At 41.8% G+C, this 27,900-nt stretch overlaps 1 protein-coding gene and 1 pseudogene across 4 annotated transcripts in view; one reads left to right on the top strand and one right to left on the bottom strand.

Moving 5' to 3' along the window:
* MYO5A (myosin VA) overlaps positions 1 to 27,385 on the bottom strand; it is a 222,489-nt gene extending 195,104 nt beyond the window's left edge. For all 4 annotated transcript variants that reach the window (XM_074394231.1, XM_074394232.1, XM_074394233.1 and 1 more), the window contains exon 1: positions 27,213 to 27,385. In XM_074394231.1, the coding sequence (XP_074250332.1) occupies positions 27,213 to 27,239 (27 nt within the window). In that variant the 5' untranslated portion in view covers positions 27,240 to 27,385. The remainder of the gene's footprint in view (positions 1 to 27,212) is intronic.
* LOC101032385 (elongation factor 1-beta pseudogene) lies at positions 2,403 to 3,080 on the top strand (annotated as a pseudogene).
* Positions 27,386 to 27,900: the final 515 nt, after the last annotated feature.

Genomic DNA, 27,900 nt, shown 5'->3' with positions numbered 1-27,900 from the left:
TATTTATATATATAAACTAATATTAAATTTTTGTTTGGGAGGCCAAGGGGTGCAGATCACCTGAGTCCAGAAGTTCCAGAGCAGTGGCTCAGGAGTTCCAGGCTACCCAGACCAGTGAAACCTCCTCTCTACTAAAAATACAAAAATTATCTGGGCATGGTGGTATGCACCTGTAAGCCTAGCTGCTCAGGAGGCTGAGGCAAGAGAATCACTTGAACCCAGGAGATGGAGGTTGCAGTGAACCAGGATTGCACCACTGCACTCCAGTATGGGCAAGAGAGTGAGACTCTGTCCCAATAAATAAATAAATAAACAAATAAATAAATTTATTTTTGAAAATTCACAAAACCTAAGACAAAATGGATTCTAATAAGATCAAAAGCACTTCAGGGTCTAACACTGAACAACTAGAAAGTGAAGACAAAATATAGAATAAAGCTCGTAATTACTCTGTATCACTTGTACATAAGATATAAATCTTTAATAGTGCTGTAATTGCAGACTTGCCGTATTTTCCTGTAATGCATTTACAAACTCTCTTTCTCACTCTGACCAGAAATAATATAACGTCTGACCATGCCACATCTACAGAAGTGTCTAATCAGTAAGGCCAGCCATTTCCAAAACTTTCAGTGAGAGAACACAGAGGCTATCAACCTAGTTGACAAATGTAAAAGGCAGATGAACATATACAGGAGTTTGCAAGTGTCAGCTTCCATTTGAAGTACAATTCTCTCATTGTGCCATTAGTAAATAACATTTTCATTGATTTCTTCAGTTATACAAAGAATTAGTGTCTTTCTTTATGATTAGCTTTAAAAAGATATAAAAGAGAGATTGCCTTCTAAGTCTCAGCAAATGACAAAAATTTAAGTACAAGTTGAAATCCTGTCGTTTGCAGCAACATGAATAGAACCAGAAGTTATTATGTTAAATGAAATAAGCCAGGCACAGAAAGACAAATATCACATGTTCTCACTCATATGTGAGAACTAAAAAAGTAGGTCTCATGAAGACAAGAGAGTAGATTGGTGGATACCAGAGGGCAGGAAAGGTAACAGGGAGAGGGAGATAAAGAAAGGATGATTAATGGGTACAAATATTAATATACAGGCTGATAGAAGAAATAAGATCTAGTGTTCAACAGATCAGTGGGATGACTATAGGTTACAACAATCTATTGTGTATTTCAAAATAGCTAACAGACTAATTTGAATGTTTCTAGCATAAAGAAAAAACAAATGGGAGGCTGGGCACAGTGGCTTACACCTGAAGGCCAGCACTTTGGGAGTCTGAGGAGGGCAGATCACAAGGTCAAGTGATTGAGACCATCCTGCCAACACAGTGAAACCCCATCTCTACTAAAAAATACAAAAATTAGTTGGGCATAGTGGTGCACGCCTGTAGTCCCAGCTACTCGGGAGGCTGAGGCAGAATTGCTTGAACCCGGGAGGCAGAGGTTGCAGTGAGCTGGGATCGCACACCTGCACTCCAGCCTTGGGTCTGGTGACAGAGTGAGACTCTGTCTCAAAAAAAAAAGAAAGAAAAAACGAATAGGAAAGTTGAGGACTATCCCAATTATACTGATTAGATCTTTTAAAATTATATAAATGCATTAAATTATAACATTACCCCCAAAATATGTACATTTATTATGTATCAATAAAAAATAAATTTAGCCTGGGCATGGTGGCTCATGCCTATAAACGCCAGCACTTTGGGAGGCCAAAGTGGGAGAATCTCTTGAGTCAGGGAGTTCAGGACAAGGAGTTCAGCCTGAGCAATGTAGTGAGATCCCATCTCTTAAAAAATAAAGAAATCTGCCAGGCAGGGTAGTACATGCCTGTAGTTCCAGCTACTCAGGAGGCTGAATTGGGAGGATCACTTGAACCTGGGAGGTTGATGCTGCAGTGAGCTAAGATTGTACCATTGCACACCAACCTGGGTGACTGAGTGAAATCTTGTCTAAAAAATAATAATAATAAATTCATAAAAATAAATTTTAGAAACAACAAAACTGAATTTAAAACTGAGTCAAAAAAATTAAGTAAGAGCAATTTCTAAGTGGCAACTGTTATTATCACATTCATCACCTGATATGGTCAAATTTTCTTAATTTCCTGACTACTTTTTTTCCACAAGGGTCCTGTGTATTTTCTCACTTCTAATAGGTATTGTCCACCTCTACCTTAACTTCCCATACCAGATGGACAAATTTACCAAACATTTTATCATTACTCTAAAATTTAACAGAAATGGGAGCTGTGGAAGTACAAATTTAAGACATGTCCATTTTATTAGTTTATTTCTAAATGCAATGAAAGGTCCAGGGACAATTTGTGGGCCATTTAATTCAGGGACCCCAATTCATATGTGGAGAACTCTCAAATATACCCAATGCCATGGGTTTCGGAGACCTGAAAAGCTCTGCCAGCCACCAGGTGCTCAATGATTACCTGGTAGACAAGAGCTACATCAAGAGGTATGTGCCATCACAAGCAGATGTGGCAGTATTTGAAGCAGTGTCCGGCCCATTGCCTGCCGATTTGTGTCATGCCCTACGTTAGTATAATCGCATCAAGTCTTACAAAAAGGAAAAGGCCAGCCTACCAGCAGTGAAGATAGCTTTGGGCAAGTATGGTCTTGCGGATGTGGAAGACACTACAGGAAGCGCAGCTACAGACAGTAAAGATGAAGATGACATTGATCTCTTTGGATCTGATGAGGAGGAGGAAAGTGAAGTAGTAAAGTGGTTAAGGAAAGAACATCTTGCACAATATGAATCAAATAAAGCCAAAAAACCTGCACTTATGGCCAGGTCTTCCATCTTACTAGATGTGAAACCTTGGGATGATGAGACAGATATGGCAAAATTAGAGGAATGCATCAGAAGCATTCAAGCAGACAGCTTAGTCTGGGGCTCATCTAAACTAGTTTCAGTGGGATATGTAATTAAGAAACTTCAAATAAAGTGTGCAGTTGAAGACGATAAAGTTGGAATAGATATGCTGGAGGAGCAGATCTCTGCTTTTGAGGACTAGGTGCAGTCCATGGATGTGGCTGCTTTCAACAAGATCTAAAATCCATACTGGATTATGGCATTTAAATAAAAGCTTTAAAGATTTAAAAAAACAAAAACAAAAACAAAAAACACCTGAGACTCTTGGCCGGGCGCGGTGGCTCACACCTGTAATCCTCTCACTTTGGGAGGCCAACTCGGGCAGATCTCTTGAGGTCAGGAGTCTGAGACCAGCCTGACCAATACATGGCAAAATCCTCTCTCTCCTAAAAAATATGAAAATTAGCTGGGTGTGGTGGCACAAGCCTGTAATCCCAGCTACTCAGGTGGTTGAGGCATGGGAACAGCTTGAATCTGGGAGGCAGAGATTGCAGTTAGCTGAGATCACTCAACTGTACACCAGCCTGAGCAACAGAGTGAAACTCTGAAAAATAAATAAATTAATTAATTAAATTAAAATAAAAGGAATTCAGTCCTTTGGCTAGGCGAGGTGGCTCATGCTTGTAATTCCAGCAATTTGGGACACCAAGAAGGATGGATCTCTTGAGGTCAGGAGTTCAACACTAGCCTGGCCAACATGGTGAAACTCTGACCCCAATAAATATACAAGATTAGCCGGCATGGTGGTATGCATCTGTAATCCCAGATATAAACAGGTGGCTGAGGCATAAGAATCACTTGAACCCAGGAGAGGGAGGTTGCAATGAGCCAAGATTGTGCCACTGCACTCCAGCCTGGGCCACAGAATGAAACTGTCTCAAAAAGAATTCAGATTCTATCTTTCTGATATACCTCCTTAGCTTTTTAGTTTTCCATTCTGAGGCTTTTGCCTTATGATTACAATTTGGCTGCCACAACTCCATATATCACATTCCATACTTAAGGAAAAAAGAGAGTATATATACAAACAAATGTTTCTGTTCCTTTTATGAGAGAAGCTATTTTTTTTTTCCCCTGTAAAGGTCTTCAAGAAGATTTCTGGTTATATCACATTAGCCAGAACTGAATCACACAGCTGGCCCTAACTGCAAGGGAAGTTAGAAAAAGGCGTATTTGTCTTCAAACGACTACAATAGAAAGAGAAATGGGTTTGGAACTGGCATGGGATTCAAGCAACAGTTTATGACACATGTCTATATTACACATAAAACGCTGATTATCTAGTTAATTACAACTGGGTCGAGGACCTTTAAAAGCCCTGCTTTAGAATACAGTTCTCCTTTCCACCAGAAAACCAGTTAAGAATGCTGATGAAGGAGACATTAAAAAGGGACTGGAGCCGGGCGCGGTGGCTCAAGCCTGTAATCCCAGCACTTTGGGAGGCCGAGGCGAGTGGATCACAAGGTCGAGAGATCGAGACCATCCTGGTCAACATGGTGAAACCCCGTCTCTACTAAAAATACAAAAAATTAGCTGGGCACGGTGGTGCGTGCCTGTAATCCCAGCTACTCGGGAGGCTGAGGCAGGAGAATTGCCTGAACCCAGGAGGCGGAGGTTGCGGTGAGCCGAGATCGCGCCATTGCACTCCAGCCTGGGTAACAAGAGCGAAACTCCGTCTCAAAAAAAAAAAAAAAAAAGGGACTGGAATGAAAGCTAGAGCTTTGTCAGATGGTGCTGACAGTGCTGAGTTGCAGACAGATTACAACTGAAAGAACATCCATAGCCAAATCCTATCTAGAATGAAGGGAAAATTGTACTAGTGTGCATAGCTGATGTACTGAAACCTTCCAGAAGCTTTAAGAGTGTGATAAGGGCCTGGTGCAGGGACTCCCACCTGTAATCCCAGCACTTTGGGAGGCCAAGGCAGGAGGATCACTTGAGCTTAGGGGCAGACCAGCCTGGACAACATTGCAAAACCCCAACTCTACAAAAAAAATACAAAAATTAGCAGGGCGTGGAGGCATGCACCTGTAGTCCCACCCAAAGTGGGAGGATCACCTGAGCCCGGGAAGTCAAGGCTGCTGTGAGCCATGATCCCACCACTATACTCTAGCCCGGGCAACAGAGTGAGACCCTGTCTCAAAAAAAGAAAGTGTGATAACTAGACATCTATCTAGGGCTACCATTTTTTAAAATAAGAAAATATATTTTTACAAATTATTTAAAATAGACAAGCCAATAACACTACCTAAGAGTTAACATTAATGGACTCTATATGATATGCCAAGTGCTGCTTTACATATATATGTATCTATCTAATCCCTCAACTGGCCTATGAGGTAAGTATATTCACTAATGTGCTTATGGTCACACAGGGAGAAGCTCAACCTAACTCTAGAGATCATGCCCTTAACCATATTCTATTACTGTTTATGATTTTATTTGTTCTCTTTGGTGTTTCTTATTCATTTTATGTATTTATTATTTAATCATCCAAATTTATAAAGTTTAACTCTTGTTTATAAATTGTAAACTGTCTTTCTCGACTTTCCTTCCATAGTATTTCTGGTTCACGCAAGTCCTAAAGTGGCAAAGCTGTTTCAATCACGTCTTTCAAAAACTTAGAATCGGATAATCCAAATGGATTGTGTAGCTAGTTTTACAAAAGCTTTGATATAAATTACAACTAACGTTGTTAGGGTTTTATAAGAAAAAAAAAGTAGAACTAAGCTGACAAAACAAACCACCAAAAAAAGGCATCACAACACAATGTACAAACAACAAAAGTAGAAACATAAATATCTATCTATATTAATCCTATGTGTTCTAAATCTCTCCTCTGTTTCATCTACTGTGAGTGTGCTACCTTCGTAGCACACTAGCCAAGATTACCTGTAGGCATACCATTGGTTCCCTCAATTATTGGGCTATTATTCCCCTTCCCAAGACAGAAACCCTGTTTACTCCACACATAGCTGGCAACACACATGTGGTTAATTACACCCAAATCTCTAGTCTCAAAGTACTGTACTTAGCTTTTTATTTTTAGGTTTTATGCTTTCATTTTTCTTTTACTGTCTTTTTCTTTACATCTTTATTCTTATGCTCCTAGAAATTTAGCTCCTGAACACATATAGGATCCTTGTATATTTTCAACAATACAATGAAATCCATATCTTCTTACCTACCAAAAAAAACCATAAGCCATATGTTATACCTTAATTTTCTCATATTCTCTTCTCATGTATTATTAAAATTAGAAGTGGACTAAACTTTTTTCATACTTTTTTTTTTTTTGAGATAGTCTTGCTCTGTCATCCAAGCTGGAGTGCAGTGGTTTGATCATGGCTCACTGAAGCCTCAACCTCTCGCGCTCAAGTGATCCTCCCACCTCAGCCTCCAGAGTAGCTGGGACTATAGGCATGTGCCATCATACCCAGCTAATCTTTTAATTTTTTGTAGAGACGGTCTCACCATGTTGCCCTGGCTGGAATTAAACTCCTGGGCTCAAGCGATCCACCTGCCTCAGCTTCCCAAAGTGCTGGGATTACAGGCATGAGCCATAGCACCTGGCCGGATTAAACTCTTTTAATTTGCTCAAAGGCAGTGTCCTCATATTGGGTTGGAAAACCAAGATGATCACATATAAGAAAGGATCTTCCTACTCGTCTCTCCACCTGTTTTCCCCCAACTCTGGCTAATCTCTGTTTAATAATGTATCTTTAACTATTTGGAAGAAAACAAAAACAACAAAACTCCACGACAGCATGGTCAGCTGACAGACAGCATGACAAATAGCATGAATAGCTGAAGGAAACAGTGATGGGAACATACAAATCTCTTCTCTCCCTCCAATAATTCCTCCCTCCAATAATCTCCCTCCAATAGGTTACTAGCAGGCAACCGTATCTGGTATTTGTCACCATACTTGTAACACACAAATGTTTGCTTGCTAGGGCAACTGTATTTACACTAAAGTATGACAGCTGTAAATAAGACAATAAAATAGAGGCCATTTTTAGATTCCAACAAGCCAAAGTTCAGGCACTGCTCTCTTGAAAACTGTCACCAAAGGCAAAAAGAGAGCAGCCTCAAGAGGAAATAAGAGAAAATCACTACAACGCCTGAAGGATTCATATTGAAATCTGAAGCATCAGATGAGGATTGTAAAATGAATCAATAGCTTAAACAGATCTCTAGTGAACAATCTGTGCCATTCTCCTTCTCTAATCTCTTGGAGGAAAAAAAAAAAGAGCACAAAAAAACTAAAATCTTTTAATGAGACTATTATTCCATTAATTATTTGAGGCAGTTTTTGTTTCACTAAAATTAATTAACATAACCCTTCTACTTTCAGTTCCAGCTGCATCTGATGTCACTGCTATGGCAATGAAGAATAAAACCAAAGGACAATTGGCTACTTAAGGAATGAAGTTGACTAAAATGAAGAGCATTCACAGAAGCAGTTCCCGTACTCTGGCTGAGACTGTATTTTTCTACATGTAGCCCACACATTCTGAATAAACTCAAATCTATGCAATTTCAAACTTAGAAAATTTTATTGCTGCCCCACTGATGCCATTTTCAAGATGGAATCATGTATAATAAACTACTCCATCTATTTCACCTATATATATATTTTTTAAAAAATTAATTTAGCCTGTACTCACTCAGATCTATTAAATTTCACCAGTCTTTGACAGTTACCTTAGAAAATCCCTTTAAACATAGCCAACAGATAAGTCAAATAAGAATTTTTGGAAATGTTTAATGTTAAGGACAGCATTATTTTAAGAATCTAGGTCAAGGGTCCCGCATCCCTGGGTTCCGGATCAGTACCAGTCCCTGGCCTGTTAGGAACCGGGCTGCACAGCAGGAGGTGAGTGGTGAGCCAGTGAGCAATACTGCCTGAGCTCTGCCTCCCATCAGATCATTGGTGGCATTAGATTCTCATAGGAGCACAAACCCTATTATGAAATGCACATACAAAGGATCCAGGTTGCACACTCCTCATGAAAATGTAATTAATACCTGATGATCTAAGGTGAAATAGTTTCATTCCAAAACCATCCATCACCATCACCACCTCCACTACCCAGGTCTGTGGAAAAACTGCCTTCCATGAAACCAGTCCCTGGTGCCAAAAGGTTGGGGATCGCTGACCTAAGTCTAATGTATAGAATGGCACAGATTACAATGAGTCTTATAGATTTGTAAAACATTCACTGACTTTCATTTAATTGTACTCATCACTCAGATTTTTCATGAACTCAAATGAGACATCCTAATCCTCAAACTAACCAGGTAAATTGTACTATACGCGTTTTGTCTAGGTCCTCCTTAAACACACCCTACTGGAGGCCCCAGCTCCAAAACAGAAACTGGACCTCAATGACTCCCATGGGCAGCTACTAAGGAGGAAAATTCTGCATGGTCCATAGACTCTTCTCATTTTCCTGAGACTAAGGCACTGCTCCTGACACAGACTCAGAAAACTCTTCAACCCTAGGAGATGCCACCTCTGACCCAAGGGAAGTAAATGCCTTCTGGCCAGCTCCTTAAAAGCCCTGGCCAGCTTCCCAGACACATTTCAGTTGTAAACTCATTATGAGAAACATTTAATTATGAAATTTGCAAACAGGGGAGCTTATTTGAAATACATTAACTAAACAACTCCTTTTCAGATCTTTCAAGATCTCAGTCTGTCTCAGATATTATTTCCCACATTACTTCTCCTAATTCAGTACATGTGTTTTTCCCCTGAGTAACTGCCTCTGCTGTATTTCTCCTTCCTTTAGCCTAAGTCAACCTTTCCATTTCTGAAGCCAACAGCTTCTGAGCAGCCAGGCTATCCACCCATTAAACATGCATGCAAGGGCTTGACAAATTCTCAGTGCCTTTAATTACTCAAGGATAGTCTCTTCAGCTAACATGAGAATGTGTAGGTTATAATACAACTCATCCTGCCATATGGCTTCCAAAATAGGAATAGGAAGGGATCCTTTACCCTCTCAGGTCGTAACTAACTGGCCCACTGATTAACAATCTTAACCTATCTAACTCTGTAGTTTGGAGAATTGCTTTCTCGTAAGCTGTTGTGCCTGGTGTACTCTGAGATCCCAAATACGTAATTTATTATTATTATTTTTGAGATCGAGTTTCGCTCTTGTTGCATAGGCTGGAGCGCAATGGCATAATCTCAGCTCACTACAACCTCTGCTTCCTGGACTCAAGCAATTCTCCTGCCTCAGTCTCCCAGGTAGCTAGGATTACAGGCATGTGCCACCATGCTGGGCTAATTTTGTATTTTTAGTAGAGATGGGGTTTCACCATGTTAGCCAGGCTGATCCTAAACTCCTGACCTCATGTCATCTGTCCACATGGGCCTCCCAAAGGGTTAGAATTGCAGGCTTGAGCCACTGCACTTGACCAATATGTAATTATTTTTAAGGATTTATTCCTGAGTTATTTGATATTCCTGATTTTTGTGTTTGTTTTTTGGTCTTCTAAGATCTAACTGGATTAATCTTAACACTGATATTATAATTCACTAAGTTTTTGTGCCAATATTGTTATAGTAGAAAAATGGGATGTTCTGCAATTACAGTCGAATTAATTTTTTTCTTTTTCTCTATTTTTTTTCTTTTCTACAGTCAAATTAATTAACAACTACAATTTATTTCTTTGTAAACAAATACACCAAGGCTTTGATTATCTTCAGTTTAAATGAAAACTGTCAAAAAATTAGAAGTCCTTATTACAGGGGTCTAGTTGAGTAACATATGACTAATTAATGCAATATAATACTGTGAGGTCATTAAAAAAACACATTGTAGAATAATATGTATTGGTATGGGAAAACCTTCACAATATAGTTCTCAGAGTAAACAATCTTGCTACAAAATAGTATGCATAAAGTAAACCATTTTGCTAAAGAAAAATATATATACAGAAAAAGATAAGAAGGACATAAATCAAAATATTAAGAGTATCTGAGGACAGTAAGATTACATATATTTTTCTTCTTTTGCATTTCAAAATGTTCCAAGATTCCACTCTGGACATTTATTATTTTTATACTTTTTAAAATAGTTTTTTTTTTTTAAGGAAAAGAGCTCCCAAATGATTTTGAGAGTGATTTCCTATACTATTTCACACCTACTATTAGCAATGGCAATGGAACATCTTTTGCCATAGAAGAGTCTCAATTACATTTTAACATAAGTGAGGCGGTTTTTCCAGTTGACTTTAAAAATATCAAAAAGGGCTGAGCAAGGTGGTTTACGCCTGTAATCCCAGCACTTTGGGAGGCGGAGGCAGATGAATCACGAGATCAGGAGATCAAGATCATTTTGGCCAACATGGTGAAACCCCGTCTCTACTAAAAATACAAAAACTAGGCCGGGCGCGGTGGCTCAAGCCTGTAATCCCAGCACTTTGGGAGGTCGAGGCAGGTGGATCACGAGGTCAAGTGATCAAGACCAACATGGTCAACATGGTGAAACCCCGTCTCTACTAAAAATACAAAAAACTAGCTGGGCATGGTGGCGCGTGCCTGTAATCCCAGCTACTCAGGAGGCTGAGGCAGGAGAATTGCCTGAACCCAGGAGGCGGAGGTTGCGGTGAGCCGAGATCGCACCATTGCACTCCAGCCTGGGTAACAAGAGCAAAACTCTGTCTCAAAAAAAAAAAAAAAAAGAGAGCGAGACAACAACTGGAAACCCTGGAGACTAAGGAAAGTCATCTATAATGACATTTTAAAACTGGCCAAGAGAAGAATAAAGTGCCAAAGAGAGGGAGCAGTGAAAGAGAGGAAGCTCATGAAAAGTTACTGATAAATAAGATAATCTGTATGATTTGATCTGTTAAATCCAAAAAACACAGATACAAAGAAGATTTGGAAAAAACTTTCCAATGACAATTTACTGTAATTCCATTCATTCATACATTCAATCACTAACTTGGTACTTACTACATACCAAACACTGGTCTAGATGATGAGTCAAAAAATAAATGTGAACCACTGAATTATACACTTTATACAATGAATTGTATGGTATATGAATTATATCTCAAAAAAATGTCATTAAAACAAAACAAATAAGATATTTTCCCTGTCTTTAAGGAGCTCAGAGAAGCAAAGGGGAGACAGACAACTGCAATGCAGTGCAGTAAGGGTTAGGACAGAAGTAAACTGAATGGGCAATAGGAACACACAGAAGGAACATCTTACCCGCACTGGGGTCCGGAAGAACTGATCCATGAATGAAAAGTAAGCCAGGAAGGGGAATGCTGGAAATGAGAAGAAGGCAAAGTTGGCAAGCTCCTGATTTAAAGTAAAAACTGAATGCCAGGAGTGAAACATGAGAGATGAGGCAGGCCCAGGGTGAAGGCAGGTCATGAACAGCCTATGTATTACAGCCTCACTGCTCAAGGTGTGGTTCTCAATTCAGCAACATAGGCAACACCTGGGAGTTGTTCGAAATGCAGAATCTCATGCCCAGTCAGAGAACTGAGTCAGAATCTTCTCTTTAATAAGATTCCTAGTAATTCAGATGGACACCAAAGTTGAGGAAGCATTACACTAACAAATTTACTCTCAGGACAAAATCCTATGGGGAATCATCCACGAATTTCAACCAGATAGTGACTTGATCAGATATGTGCATTACAAAGATCTCACTAGTAACAGAATGAAAAACAAATTATAGAACGTAAGACCAAAGATTGCTTAGGAAGCTGTTTCAGGAACCAGGAAAGAATAAGGAACCAAGACAAGCACGGTGGCTCACGCCTATAATCTCAGCACTTTGGGAGGTCAAGGTGGGAGGATCACTAGAGCCCAGGAGTTTAAGACCAGCCAGTGCAATGTAGTGAGACCATGTTTCTAAAAAACAAAAAATTAGCTGGGTATGGTAGTATGCAGCTACTATAGTCCCAGCTACTTGGGGGACTGAGGCAGAAGGATTACTTAGCTCACAAGGTCGAGACTGCAGTGAGCTATCACGACGCTGCGCTCCAGCCTGAGTGACAGAGCAAGACCCTGTCTCAAGAAAAAAAGAAAAGACAAAAAAAAGATAAGGGTCCCATGCAAAGCAGCAACAGTACTAGGAAATGATAACTGATTAGGTGAGGTGCAAGGGTGCGGGGGGCGGGGTGGGGTGGGGGGGGTGAGGGCGGTGGGAGGAGGAGCGGGGGAAGTAAATCAAGATGATTCCTAAGTTTTGGGTTTGGGTTACTGGAGGGATATTGATGTCATTCACCAGACAGGGAAAAGAAATAACAATTACAGTAGCTAACATTTCTTAAACACGGGCCAGGCATTATTCTAAGTGCTTCCCATGAACTATCTCATTTAATCCTCATAAGAACCCTATGAAGTAGGTATTACCATCCCATCATACAGATGAAGAAACTAAGACACAAAGAAATTAAATCAGCTAGAATAGTATGAAGGAGGAGGGAGAGAGGAGATGACAATCCATTTTGAATATGCTGGGTTTGGGGTGCTTGTGAAGATGTCCACAAGGCAGTTGTCTTATAGGGATCTAGGTTTGTTGGGAGAGCAAGTAGACTGGAAACAGAGGTTTGGAAGTCATCAGCACAAGGCTGGACCTGACTCTTCAGGAATGGATCAGGCCACAATGGGAGGAGTGTAGGTCAAGGACAGAGCCCAGGAGCATCAATATTTAAGCTGCAATAGGAGGTAAGTGAGCTTATGAAGACGACAAAGCAGACAGGGAAAGGAGAATGACAGCTATAACAGCAAGGATAATAATAACTAATACTTGTAAGAATTTACTAAATAAGTCACTATTCTAAGCATTTTTTTTTTTTTTTGAGACGGAGTTTCGCTCTTGTTGCCCAGGCTGGAGTGCAATGGCGCGATCTCGGCTCACCGCAACCTCCGCCTCCTGGGTTCAGGCAATTCTCCTGCCTCAGCCTCCTGAGTAGCTGGGATTACAGGCACACGCCACCATGCCCAGCTAATTTTTAGTATTTTTAGTAGAGACAGGGTTTCACCATGTTGACCAGGATGGTCTTGATCTCTTGACCTCGTGATCCACCCGCCTCGGCCTCCCAAAGTGCTGGGATTACAGGCTTGAGCCACCGCGCCCGGCGCATTTTTTAATATATTATAATTTAGTCATCATTAAAACCACATAAAGTAGGTTTTATTATCACCATTATAAAGATAAGGAAATTGAAGCATAAAGAGGTTAAGTGGCTTGCTCAAGGACACAGAGAAAGTGAATAGCGAAACCAGGATTCAAACCAAGATCCAACATCTAGGTGTGGATTCCAAGCCCTCGATTTCTAGGATGTACTTCCTCGCTTCAAGAACCCTGGAAGGGTTGGAAGCCAAGGAGGGAAATAGTTAACAACAAAGCCCTCAGAATAGTGTCTGTCCCACAATAAAGCCTCATTAAATATTAATCACTATTATTTGATAATTTACTGCCATGGAACCACACATTTGACTGAGCCAGTTTGTAGAAGAAAACAAGTAACAACTGTATAAGGTAAAACAACAACAACAACAACAACAAACGGCTTTAGTGGACGAAGAAAAGGAAAGAAACTTCCAAGGCTGCTAAGGCTTCAACTCAGTTTCCTATGGCTTTAGTGTTTAAGGCTCCACACAGTCAACCCTGGTCCAGGTTTACGGCTACCACTATGAGCCAAGTCCTTTGGAAGGGCTGCTACATACAGCAATGACCCGAAGGCCTCACTAATCCCAAAACACCTTCTGACTGCTGTAAAGATTCCATTCCAGGGCGCTCCTTCAGCACTGGGCATATTTTGCTCCATTCTAATTGTTTTACAAAGCAGGTAGTTGATGATGTTGAAGGCCTCTTCCAGACAATGTTAATTTGTTCTAATTAAGAGGACATGTCTACAATGTCCTAATAACATATTATCAGGCAATTTTCAAACTAAAATTATATCATGTGTACTAATTCAGAAGCTTTATGTTTTGTCTCTTTTTAAATGATTTCTAGTTCAATTATTCTCTCTGGCACAGATTCATCCAACATCAAGAAACAGAGTGAATAAAAGCAACAATAATGACAATGGTCAGAAAAAGAAGCCGGGCGCGGTGGCTCAAGCCTGTAATCCCAGCACTTTAGGAGGCCGAGGCGGGTGGATCACGAGGTCAAGAGATCGAGACCATCCTGGTCAACACGGTGAAACCCCGTCTCTACTAAAAATACAAAAAATTAGCTGGGCATGGTGGCGCGTGCCTGTAATCCCAGCTACTCAGGAGGCTGAGACAGGAGAATTGCCTGAACCCAGGAGGCGGAGGTTGCGGTGAGCCGAGATCGCGCCATTGCACTCCAGCCTGGTTAACAAGAGCGAAACTCCTTCTCAAAAAAAAAAAAACAACAAAAAGAAGCAGTTTCGATTTCTAAAAGGTTAAAATTTTTTTTTTCTTTTTTTTTTTGAGACGGAGTTTTGCTTTTGTTACCCAGGCTGGAGTGCAATGGCGCGATCTCGACTCACCGCAACCTCCGCCTCCTGGGTTCAGGCAATTCTCCTGCCTCAGCCTCCTGAGTAGCTGGGATTACAGGCACGCACCACCATGCCCAGCTAATTTTTTGTATTTTTAGTAGAGACGGGGTTTCACCGTGTTGACCAGGATGGTCTCGATCTCTTGACCTCGTGATTCACCCGCCTCGGCCTCCCAAAGTGCTGGGATTACAGGCTTGAGCCACCGCGCCCGGCTAAAAGGTTAAAATTTTTAATGAAGTTATATGTTTCTAGTCAAGAAGATTTCTCAAAACAAAATAAAGGTATTAAAAAGCAGAAAGCGGCCAGGCGTGGTGGCTCACGCCTATAATCCTAGAACTTTGGGAGGCTGAGGTGGGTGGATCACCTGAGGTCAGGAGTTCAAGACCAGCCTAGCCATCATGGTAAAACCCCACCTTTAAAAAAAATAAAAAATAAAAAAGCAGAAAGCATCTTCCAGAAGTGGGACATCTAGTCACCCTATCCCTCAGGCAATGCACATAAAGAGTGCTATTTTTAAAATAAAGTGAATGTGAATGCCCTATCCTGCATAAATATAAATGCCAATTCTTGCCAGGGAGACTTGAATTCTAAAATTGACTAAAACTGACTAAGCAGACTTATGAACAAAGATGCTCATCATAATGTATCACTTCTAGTAATGAAAAATGCCCAGCAGTAAATAAACTTTAGTATATTATGCTGCCATTAAAAAGATTTTTAATGGGCCAGGCATGATGGCTCATGCCTGTAAGCCCAGGGCTTTGGGAGGCCAAGACGGGCAGATCGCCTGAGGTCAGGAGTTCGAGACCAGCCTAGTCAACATGGTAAAATCCCATCTCTATTAAAAACACAAAAAATGGCCAGGTGTGGTGGCTCATGCCTGTAATCCAAGCACTTTGTAGGCTAAGGCAGGTGGATCACCTGAGGTCGGGAGTTCAAGACTAGCCTGACCAGCATGGTGAAACCCCACCTTAAAAAAATTTTTTTTTAATTAGCCAGGCATGGTGGCAGGAGCCTGTAATCCTAGCTACTCCAGAGACTGAGGCAGGAGTATTACTTGAACCTGGGAGGTGAAGGTTGCAGTGAGCTAAGATCATACCACTGCCCTTCAGCCTGGGCAACAACAGTGAAACTCTGCCTCAAAAAAATATATAAACAGATATATTTTTTCAATGATTATCTGATATAAATTCTCACAATACATATTAAGTTTAAAAATCATTTTAAAAATCATTACCATTTGTGAATATAGACAAAAGACATAAAGTAAATCAACAGTTGATGATTTATAGGTGGTATAATTTATTTTAACTTTCTTCCTTTATATTGTTCTGTATTATCCAAATAATTCAGATTAGCTAAAAGGTAGCATTTCTATAAGCAAAAAAAAAAATGCTTATAAATCAACTTTTAAAAAAAGTTTTTCCAATTAATCCTAATTTTCTAATTAATTTCTTTCTACTTTTTCTTACCCTAGTCGAAGGTTTAACATCTAGATTAGTGGTTTCAAGGGTGTGTGTGATTCTCCTCCCCAACCCCACCACCATCCCAAAATATCTAGCAATGTCTGTAGGCAATATTGGTTATCACAACTAGGGACGGAGGGTATATTGGATCTCACAGATAAAGGTCAGAGATTTGGCTAAACATACTACAATACATAGGAGAGCCAACTCTCCCACAAAAAAAGAATTATCCAGCCTACCATCAATGGTACAGAGGCTGGGAAATTTTGGTCGAGGATGAAAAAATGAGTATAAACAGTACGAGTGGGTTAAAATGCAATAGTAACTCTAAGGAGTTTAACTTTTCAATTTCTAAAACAAGAAATACACATTCTGACTTTATGAAAATTTAATCTAGGTTGTGGACCCAAAATTGTTATTATTAAGATACACATTTCCCAATTTTACAGACAACGTCTCCAGAAAATTCCTGCTTCCAACCCAACAATGCTGCTTATCAAACTAGAAGATTTTTTTCTGAGCTTAAGCACAGAGAGACCCACTCTGTGTAAAAGTTGTTTAAGTACTGGCACAAAAAAGTTTTTTTTTTTTTTTTTTTTTTTTTTTTGAGATGGAGTTTTGCTCTTGTTACCCAGGCTGGAGTGCAATGGCGCGATCTCGGCTCACCGCAACCTCCGCCTCCTGGGTTCAGGCAATTCTCCTGCCTCAGCCTCCTGAGTAGCTGGGATTACAAGCACATGCCACCATGCCCAGCTAATTTTTTGTCTTTTTAGTAGAGACGGGGTTTCACCATGTTGACCAGGATGGTCTCGATCTCTTGACCTCATGATCCACCCACCTCGGCCTCCCAAAGTGCTGAGATTACAGGCTTGAGCCACCGCGCCCGGCCAAAAAAGTTTTAAGGTGAGATCATATCTTTAAAGGAGTATCTTAGTCATCTTATTGTAATGTAGACCAGTATGGTAAGTTGAAAACTAAGGTTGAACTAGTCTAGTCTAACTAGTCTAAAACTAGTCTAACACGAAGGTGTTTATTTGAAACACACACACACACTCACATACATAGAAAATGATTTATGCAAACTCATAAAAAATTACTTCCTTTATGATGTCAGATCAGGGAGTGGTAATAAAGCAAAAGCACAAATCAAGTTCCCTCCTCAAGCTAAGTTAAGAAATAACGATTCACTCTTTAGTAACTTATTTTATTCTATTATAGGTGTGGGATATATATATATATATATATATATATATATATATACACTTGGTTATAACAAATAACAGAGCATAAGGGATGGGTAAATAGTAGGGAGATAAAGAAGATGAAAGGAAGGAAGGAAGAGAGCAGAAGACAGACCACCACCAGACATTAACAAGGGATGACGGACAGACAAAAAAGAGGGAATAAGAAATTGTGCAACTTACCTCTGAATGAAAATGGGAGAAGAGAATAATGTATCCAAGCAAGGATGTGAATAAAATAAGGGAAAATAAAATGCTGAGGAAATATGGTAGAAAGAAAGCAGGAAGAAAGACAACATAAGGTTCATAGCCCCAAAATTAAGACTGAACAATGGCCAGGCACGGTAGCTCCCCGCTGTAATCTCAGCACTTCAGGTATAATTAAGTGGGAGAATTGCTTGAAGCCAGGAGTTTAAGACCAGCCTGAGAAACAAAGTGAAAGTCTGTCTCTACAAAAATTTAAAAAATTAGCCAGGCATGGTAGCACATGCCTACAGTCCCACCTACTTGGGAGGCTAATCTGGGAGGGTTGCTTGAACCCAGAAGTTCGAGGCTGCACTGAGCTACGTTCATGCTACTGCACTCTAGCGTGGGAAACAGAATGAGACTCTGCCAAAAAATAAAAATAATAATAAATGAAAAATAAAAATAGACTAAATAAAACTAACTTTCAAAATTTTAATTTCTATCATGGTATTTGTAACATTTGCTTGCACCAGTGCTCCATGGCTTTTCTTTTTCTTTCTTTCTTTTTTTTTTTTTTATGAGATGGAGTCTTGCCCTATTGCCCAGACTGGAGGGCAGTGGCGCGATCCTGACTCACTGCAACCTCTGCCTCCCAGATTCAAGCCATTCTCCTGCCTTAGCCTCCTGAGTAGCTGGAATTATAGGCACATGCCACATCTGGCTAATTTTTGCATTTTTAGTAGAAATGGTGTTTTGCCATGTTGGCCAGTCTGGTCTTGAGCTCCTGACCTCATGATCTGCCCGCCTTGGCCTCCCAAAGTGCTGGGATTACTGGCATAAGCCACCGCGCCTGCCTGGCTTTTATTTTTCAATCCAAAATGATTCTCTAGGGGAAAGATATCTAATGTCCTCCTGGTCAAGCAAACTCTCCCATTCTTCTGCTCAAAGATCAGAAAAGGAGGGGTAGAATTCAATCACTATCATTTTCGGTGACTTATTCACAGCAGACATGGACTGAGGGTAGCTGTTTATTTTGTCTGCCTAGCACTATTCCTTTTGATGGCAAACAGCTCACAGTCATCCCATGAGGTTGGAGTGAGATTATCAATCATGGTGCCCTGTCCTCCCTCTGGCCTCTGGGGTGAGCACAGACTTGACCACTCATAGTCCTCCGCCCCTACTGCCTACAGTCAGCAGTTAAAGGAGAAGGCACATGACCAGAATTCCTCTATCAGACTATCTTCCTCCAGGCCCAAAGCTGTAAGATCGTGTGATCTGCAGGTGCCACTAACCATCTTTGAACCCTAAAAAAAGCTGTCCTGAGGATGAAACCAGTGTCAGATAGCACATGAGAATCAGGGATAGAGAGCCCCAGTGACCATGTCTGAGCCTTGATTCCAGCCATGCTTAAATTTTTAAGTCATATGAGCAAATAAACTCCTCTTTGTCTTTGAGTTGGGTTTCTGTTTCTTCCAACAAAAACAGCTCTGGCTGGTAAACTGATTAACACTATTAAAGAGAGGGTTGGTAAGTCAGTATGCCAGAATTCTCATCCATAAATTACCAGGGCCTCTCTATTTACATCCTGTACCTCAGCTAATATCATAATTTGAGGTACTGACTTTCAGAAATGTAATATTTAATGTTTAAAGTAGAAATTCATTTAAAATGCCATATATTAGCCAGGCACGGTGGCTCAAGCCTGTAATCCCAGCACTTTGGGAGGCCGAGGCGGGTGGATCACGAGGTCAAGAGATCGAGACCATCCTGGTCAACATGGTGAAACCCCGTCTCTACTAAAAAGACAAAAAATTAGCTGGGCATGGTGGCACATGCCTGTAATCCCAGCTACTCAGGAGGCTGAGGCAGGAGAATTGCCTGAACCCAGGAGCCGGAGGTTGCGGTGAGCCGAGATCGCGCCATTGCACTCCAGCCTGGGTAACAAGAGTGAAACTCCATCTCAAAAAAAAAAAAAAGGCATATATTGATTTGTTTCAAGATCTAAAAAGTAACCCTACTAAACTGAGATTTGATGTTACAAACTTCTACTATTCTAGATGTTAAATACTCTACTGTATTCCCAGCTCACATTCATCTTTCTAAACCAGAGAGTTCTATACTTTTAATTTGTCTAGCCTCTTCACTACTCTGATCATTTTACTTGTCCTATTCTAAAAATTCTAATTTCATGTATATTTGTCAAGAAATAGAAATCCCAACCACACATGCAGGATTCCTGACCAGGACAATACAAAAAATGCTTTTGTATATGTGACAAAAGATGAACAAAACTTGTCTTTTCTGTGTGTCCAGTCTCCCTCCAGTCCAGCATCTTGCCCACATTTTTGGCCACGAGAGTGCATAAGGCCAAAGAAGGTAGACAATATGGTCTTCACGAACGTTTGTGAGCACTTAGTGTATTATGTACAATGCACTTCTCCCTTGATTTCAATCAAGTTTAGAACCATTATTTTGAAATCAAAAAATAATCACATCACCCCTAAGTTCTACAATGGGCAAAATTCTTTGCTGTACAAAGAGATATTTAATGCTAATGTCTGCTAGTTAAAAAGAATTCCAAGTGAGGAGGGTTAGAAGAGAAATGGAGAATGTCTGACGCTTGAAGAAGCCAGGGATAAGCTTCCGCAAAGTTTAGGTTGTATCAGCACAAACTCAGACTGATGTTACAGCCAAGCCAGATGGCGAAGAGGAACTGTTAAAGGGCAAAATTAACCAAAGGGCATTTCAGAAGGCATCAAAGGCAGACATCATTAATAAAGGCAAAGTGGTCAGTGTGGGAAGGAAAGATTAAAAACCATCTAACCTTTCATCCACTTCCACCTCCCACTGAAAATGAAACTCCACAGCCATGAACTCCAATGCCAGGCCTTTGTATTAAGTATCTCCACTGGTTGGGTTAAGGTGGAACCATAGCATTCATTTTGGAAAAACCAAAAGGAAGAAAACTCTTCCTTCTACCCTAACGAGGAAGCATAACTCCAGTATGTTCCTTGAAGATGTTGGGGATGACAAGAGACTAAGCACAAGGAACTTCTGGGAAGATAAAAATGTTTCTGCATCCTGTTTGTGGTGGTGGTTACATGACAGAATATATGTATCGAAACTCATCAAACGGTACACTTAAAATCAGGGAATTTTCATGTATATTATATCTCAATAAAGTTGATGAAAGACTGAGAGTTGGGGTGGTGCTGGGGTAGAAAAGGACAAACTCCCCAGGAAGACAAATGGAACAAGTCTAGGAAGACCACTGTGGGATGGAGGACATGCCTTCAGGTGGGGTGGGAGAAGTGGAATTGCCCACATAATATTTTGCCAACAGCCAGACTTTACTCCATAGATAAACCAGAAGTTTATACTTCCAACAGTACTTCGTACTTCACTGGAAATTGCCTGAAGTGGAGACAAATAAATCCAAGTCTATCCTGCAGTGGACCACATACTCCTAAATTCTCCCAATGGATGCAAAATTCATAAAATGAAAAACAGAGAAGCTAAATTATCTTCTGAGGTAAGAAGTAGAGTAAGGCAGATTATCTCTCCCCTCCCACATTCTCCCATGCAGGAGTTAGCATTTCCTGTCACCCCTCCCCTGAGGTTGTAGTTAAATCCCTGGAAGCCCATTCACAAATCTTCCTCCAGTTCTCTTTCACTATTTTTTTTAAAAAAAGCTAAAAGTACCAGGAAGATTTAAACTATGTGGCAGCAGCAATTCTCATTAGAATTAAAAACTATCTGTACTCTTTTCTGGGCAACACACAAAACTTTGACACTTTAAGAAACAGCAACAAATTTCAAGAGGAAATAATGAGCATTTTGCTTTGTTCATGCTGTCTAAAGAAGTATTTCTAGTAGCATTCAAGTTCCACAGAGGCAGTCAAAATTCATGATGAAAAAGGAATTAACTTTCAGTTTCCAAGGCTGGAGCTACTGACAATATGTCACCCTACTCCCCGCTCCTTCCCATCCTAGACAATACAATCCATCTCAGAGAGACATGTCTCTCAGATTTGTCCTCTTCTTTATCATACCTTCTGCCTCTGCCTCAGTCCACCAGACATTCATCACTTCACACTTTGTCTCCTGAAAGTTCCCTGGTCCTGGTCCCTGGCTCCCAGTTCTATTACTCATTCTGTTCAACATGCGTTTACTTGTTTAACCACATCTACATACCCTGCTTCGTCCTTACAGGTGGACTAATCATGCCAAAACATTATTTTCATTCCATCCCTCCCCTGTTTAAGTATTCACTCAACAGATATTCAATGAGCAGCTATTCTGTGTAAAACACTCTGCTGGACTCTACAACAGGTGAACAAAACAACATCTCAGTGGGCTTAGAGTGTCATAGAAGTGGTAAACATATATACAAATTCAGAACCATAATAAGATGGAAACATGTTTGGGTTATTAAGACAGAGAAAAAAGAGTACTAGTGGGGATTTCAACTCTGAGCTATCAGCTGGATGTCAATTGAAATTAGAATTGATATAGATGAAGTCAAATGCGAAAGACAAGAAAAAAAGATACAGAAGTTTCAAAGCTGAGAAACTAGGAGAACAGAAATGCCTTTAACAGGCCTAGGGACACCAGGAGGAAATTCAAATGGAAAGGGCGTGACAAGAGACTTGAGGACAGCTAATGTCCTTGCCAAACTCCACATCAGAGCACATGATCAGAGATGAGATTTCTCTTCCGCTTTAAGATGTTAGAAGCAGTCTGAGAAATACAGTCTCAATATAAAAATATTAGAATTTCCAGGATCAATAGCTTGAAGAGACAGTGGCATAAAATATAAAAGCGGATCTATCCCAGAAAAAATCTAGGCCATGTGGCTCTTGTACATATGAGAAGAATGGAAGGTTACACATATACAATCTACCGACCTAAACAGCTATTTCATCTAGGCAACTTAACATGCTTTGCAAATGTGGAATTTTAGATTGTCCTTGCACTGTCACAATACTCAGCATCTTAGCACACATAGGGACCGTCTAATCAAACAGCTTCAGCTAAAAACAAAACAAAACAGAAAAGTAAACAAAAAATTAAAACTTTTTTAAAATTAAAAATAAGCCAGGCATCCTGGCTCAAGCCTGTAATTTCAACACTTTGGATGGCCGAGGCAGGAGGATCGCTTTAGCTGAGGAGTTAGAGACCAGCCTGGGCAACACAGCAAGACCCTGTCTCTATAAAAAAGTACAAAAATTAGCTGGGTGTGGCAGCATGTGTCTGTAGATTCAGCTACCCAGGAAGGTGAGATGGGAAGATGTCTTGAGTCTGGGAGGTTGACACTGCAGTAAGCCATGTTCACACTACTCCAGTCTGGACAAGAGAGAGAGACTCTGACTCAAAGTAAATAAATAAATAAAATTAAATTAAATAGGCTGGATGTGGCGGCTCATGCCTGTAATCCCACACTATGGGAGGTAGAAGCGGGAGGATCACTTGAATACAGGAGTTTAAGACCAGCCTCGGCAACATACTGAGACCATCTCTAGCAGAAATTTAAAAATTAAGGCCGGGCGCAGTGGCTCAAGCCTGTAATCCCAGCACTTTGGGAGGCCAAGGCGGGTGGATCACGAGATCAAGAGATCGAGACCATCCTGGTCAACATGGTGAAACCCCGTCTCTACTAAAGGTGCAAAAAATTAGCTGGGCATGGTGGCACGTGCCTGTAATCCCAGCTACTCTGGAGGCTGAGGCAGGAGAATTGCCTGAACCCAGGAGGTGGAGGTTGCGGTGAGCCGAGATAGCGCCATTGCACTCCAGCCTGGGAAACAAGAGCAAAACTCCGTCTCAAAAAAAAAAAAAAAAAAAAAATTAGCTGGATGTTTGGCACGTATCTGTGGCCCCAGCTACTCGTGAGGCTGAGGTGGAAGGATAGCTTGAGCCCAGGACGTAAAGGTTACAGTGAGCCATGTTCACTTCACTTCACTCCAGCCTGGGTGACACGGTGAGACCCTGTCTCAAAAAGATAAAAAATTAAAAACAAAGAAACAAACAACAGCTTCAGGTAATCTTGACATTTTACAGCATTTATGGTGCTATCCATGGTGTCTGGGAACATGATGAGAGGAATAGCATGCCATTCATTATAATGCTGCTGGAAATCCTTCTAGGTCTAATTGACACACCCTACTTCACAAATGTGCAATTGCTTGTGGGTGATGTACAATCACCCACAAAAGCACCTATGGCTGATGTATGATATAAATATCCACTAGCAAGTCAAGACTAGCAATATTTTCAAAATCAGAAGCAATCAGATATCATAATTTCCTTCAATTCTTTCAAAAGCAAGGCAGGCTGACCCACAAACAAATCAACATACTACTCTGGGAATAAACCAAAAACCATTGAATAGTACACTTTAATTTGGTGAATCATATGGTATGAGACTCATATCTCAATAAAGCTGTTATTTTTAAAAATCAACAAAACATGTTTTACCCAAAATATTAGTTTCCCAAAATGTATCCCAAGAACCTAGCTATTGCCCTTAAAATGCTTATACTGCTGGAAAAATTTACAAAATGGAAGCCTTGTTAAAGTGCTGTGACAAAACCATTATCATTCTGGCTGAAAAGAAGAAATTGAATAGTCTCTTGCCCTTCACTATAATAGGAGCTGATCTGTATCACACATCACAATCTGTCTTTAAGATCTGAATGACATTTTTTTCAAATGGCATTTTTCAGATTTATCTACAGTGTTGAATACCGTAAGTATGGCATGTCACTAATACAACTTTCTTTATAATCTGCCCTAGAACCTCCTTCCTATAATCCTCTGCAAGGGAAAGATCCTTGTGCTTATCCACTGACACTACTACTTCTAATGGTTTTCCTATTCCTCTAGTAATTACAATCCTAGTTTTTATTTCTGGAATTCGCTCAACCTTCCCCATGTCTCAACCCATTCCCTAAATTCTACTAACAAATATCATACCAGTTGTCTGTCTGCCGTTGATGTAACAGCAGGTTATTTATGCCCTTATAGATTCAAAGTAGGTCAAGAATGTAAGAAGCAGACTATAAGCCTGTCGAGGGAAAGGACTATCTTGTTCACTGTTAGATCCTCTCAACATTAAGCAAAGTACCTGGCATACAGGATGCCCAATAAGTATTTCTGCTTGCCATTAAGCTAAGGACCATTCACAAAAAGAATCAGCCAACAAATAATCAAGTGAACAGACTGTTAATCAGGCATAGTGTATTTAGGAGAAGGCAGCATAAGCCTCAATGAAAATTTCAGTCTTGATCTCTAAGCCAGTCTGTCTTTATAATGACAAAGAGGTTAAAAAAAAATTTTTTTTGAGACAGTCTTGCTCTGTTGCCCAAGATGGAGTGCAGTGGCACAGTCATGGCTCACTGCAGCCTCAACCTCCCAGCCTCAAGTGATCCTCCTGCCTCAGCTGATCCTCTTGCCTCAGCTCTAGAGTAGCTGGGACCACAGGGGTGACTACCACACCCAGTTAGTTAAAAAAAAAATTTTTTTTGAGACAGGCACTCTTATTGCCCAGGCTGGAGTGCAATGTGTGATCTCAGTTCACTGCAATCTCCGCCTCCCAGGTTCAAGCCTGTAGCTGGGACTACAGGCATGTGCCATCATGCCTGGCTGATTTTGTATTTTTAGTAGAGGTAGGGTTTCACCATGTTGGTCAAGATGGTCTCAAACTCCTGACCTGAGGTGATCCACCAGCCTCAGCCTCCCAAAGTGTTGGGATTACAGGCATGAACCATCGTACCCAGCCTAATTTTTTAATTTTTTGTAAACACCAGGTCTATGTTCCTCAGGTTGGTAAAAGGTAAATTTTCAAATAGATGGTGATAAAGCTGTGACAGAAGCCCAAAACTTTACCATTTAAAAATTACACCTTTTCAATTTTTTCTCCCAAGTTATCTTGGGGGAAAAAAAGCATTGAAAACCCAACAACATTTATTACCCAGTCTTTAGTTAAGCAGCCTCGTACCAAGCGGCTGAAAGATGATGGCTCACCATAAGAATGGGGTGGGGGGGGGGCGGGGTGTCCAATCTTTTGGCTTCCCTGGGCCACACTGGAAGAATTGTCTTTGGCCACACATAAAATACACTATAGCTGATGAGCTTTAAAAAAAAATGCGAAAAAAAAAATCTCATGTTTTAAGAAAGTTTTCGAATTTGTGTTGGGCCACATTCAAAGCCATTGTTGCCCCGCATGTGGCTCATGGGCTGCGGGTTGGACAAGCTTGATATAGAAAAAGTGGAGGGGAGGGGCTACACAAAGTAACCAATGAGTGTTTACAGACTGGTATCTCTTCATGTGAAAATGATTTTGATATTTCTTAGTATCTACCTCATAAGTTCCTTATGAGGACTATGAGTTCATATGGCACATAGTAAGCACTATATTAAGTGTTAGGTTACTTTTAATCAATTTCCAGTTGCATTCATTCATATGTTAGAGATATACAATACCTAAAGAAATTACTAGATTTAGAGAGAAGTTCCAATTGCACAGTCCTTAAATCTAACTAGAAAAAAAGAGGTCTCAGAGAATGTTTGATGCAAGCTCCTCATTTCATGTTTGAAGAGATTAATCATATATCTCATATTTGTAGAGAAATTCATAGATTACAAAAAGCTTTCACAACTATTATTAAGTGTGATCCTCACAAGAGCTTGTAAGAGATGCAAGGCAAGTATAATTAACTCCATTTACACATGAGGAAATCGAACCAGAGATGTTAAGTGACTTGTCCAAGGTCACAGTAAGTGAAAAGGTTTCAGCTTGAATCCAGGTTTCTTGATGCCCAGTCGAGACTTCTTTCCTCTATAAAACACACTGCAACTTGGGCTCTGGACTTGAGTCACATTCGGAAACAATGATTCCAGCAATTACAGGACCCTAAATGAAAGTTCTATTGCAAGAGCTAATGTGAAAAGGCAAGTCTATTAACCGCATGTAGAAGTAATCCATAGTTGGCAAAACATCTACCTACAAATGAGTGTACAGTATAAAATGCCATGATTACATATATCCACAAAGAACACCACAAATCTGCACAGCACTCAAGTGACAGTCCTCCATAATACGCCATTCAGAGATTACTAGACCCTGAGAATATTGGTGTCAGTCTAAGAAAGAAAAGATTGCCACTTCCCTTAAACCAAACCCAGAAGGGAAAGGCTTGCCCCAGAGGATGGTGAAGACATGGAGCCTAACAAGGCTCTGCGGGATTGATTACACGCAGGTTGCAAACTCCCAGCGACAACTGAGTACCGACCCTCCCAGTAGGTGAATCAGCTCGCGTTCATCCGGCAGCATCTTCCCCCAGGACTCGCCACCCCCAGCGCAGCTAAACCGGGGAGCTAAAGGTGAATGAAAATCGACGGCCACCGTTTGCAAGATTCAAGACAACCTCACAGAGAGGCTGGCTGTCGGTAGAAGCGGCACTGTGTACCAACACAGGACGTTATTTTAAGCGCGTGTCCCCACGACAGAAACCATGGGTTCTACCGGAGCAAGCATCTCCCACCCGCAGGGAATTTTCCAAAGCCAAACAGGAGGGGAGGCCAGCCCAGCCCAGGCCCTCCCTGCGAAATTCACATGGGCCCCCTTTCCACTTGGAAGCCCGCTCTGCCCCCAGCTGGAGCAGCGCGGCAGAGGGCCTGGGAGACCCCCGAGACGGGCCTCCCTCTGCCGCCTTAACCATGCTGCCGGAAAGAGGAAGGTGCCGCAGCGGGCGACCGGCGGGTAGGGCCGAGGGCTCAGAGGCGCTGAAAGCGGTGGCGCTGGCGGGGCCCACCCGGGCCCGGCGCTCCCGCCCCTTCCCCAGCCTGACAGCTGGCGGCGAGCGCAGCGCTGCCCAAGTCCTCGCCGCCGGCCGCGGGGTGCCTTACCTTTGTGTAGAGCTCGGACGCGGCCATGGCTGGCCCCGCGCGCCTACGCCCCCCGCCTGAGCGGAGGCCGCACCTCGCCTGGGCGGCCGCCCGCACGGACTAGGAAGCGCCTGCAGCCGCCGGCAGGGAAATGGGCAGGGCGGGCCGCGCGGGGCGGGGCGGGGTGGGGCGCCTCAGGCGCTGGCGGCCAGCAGGGGCCTCGCCATCACTCTCGGGCTCGCCGCGAGCAGCCGCGAGAGCTCCGCCTGTCCCGGGTCCTGGGGGTCGCCGCCGCCGCCGCCGCAGCCACCTCGGAGGCCCACGATGCCGCTGCCGCCGCCGCCGCCCTGTGCATTGTGGGAGCGGGAGGAGGCTGCGCTCCAGCGCGGCCACGGCGGCTGCTCCGGGCTCTCTCGGGCTCACGCTGCCTCCCATCGGCTGCGGGCACAGAGCATCATCATCAGCCTGCCAGCCGGCGCTGCCACCGCCTCCCGCGCTGCCGAGGCCCGGAAAGTCGCCCAGGCCCCGGACCCCGAGGGAGCGGCACACCGCAAGCGTCCCCCGACCCTGAAGCGAGCCCGGGACTGTGCGACTAAGCCCAGCTCCCGGGGAGGGCATTCATGGCGGGGGTTGTCACTGTGTCCGGATAAACGATGAGAGCCTTCAGGCTGCTCCTCCCTTCCTTCCAAGCATTCCTAGGGAGAGGATT

Source organism: Saimiri boliviensis, chromosome 2 (genome assembly GCF_048565385.1).
Source record: "Saimiri boliviensis isolate mSaiBol1 chromosome 2, mSaiBol1.pri, whole genome shotgun sequence".
Classification (NCBI taxonomy): domain Eukaryota; kingdom Metazoa; phylum Chordata; class Mammalia; order Primates; family Cebidae; genus Saimiri; species Saimiri boliviensis.
This window is presented reverse-complemented; position numbering and strand designations above follow the sequence as displayed.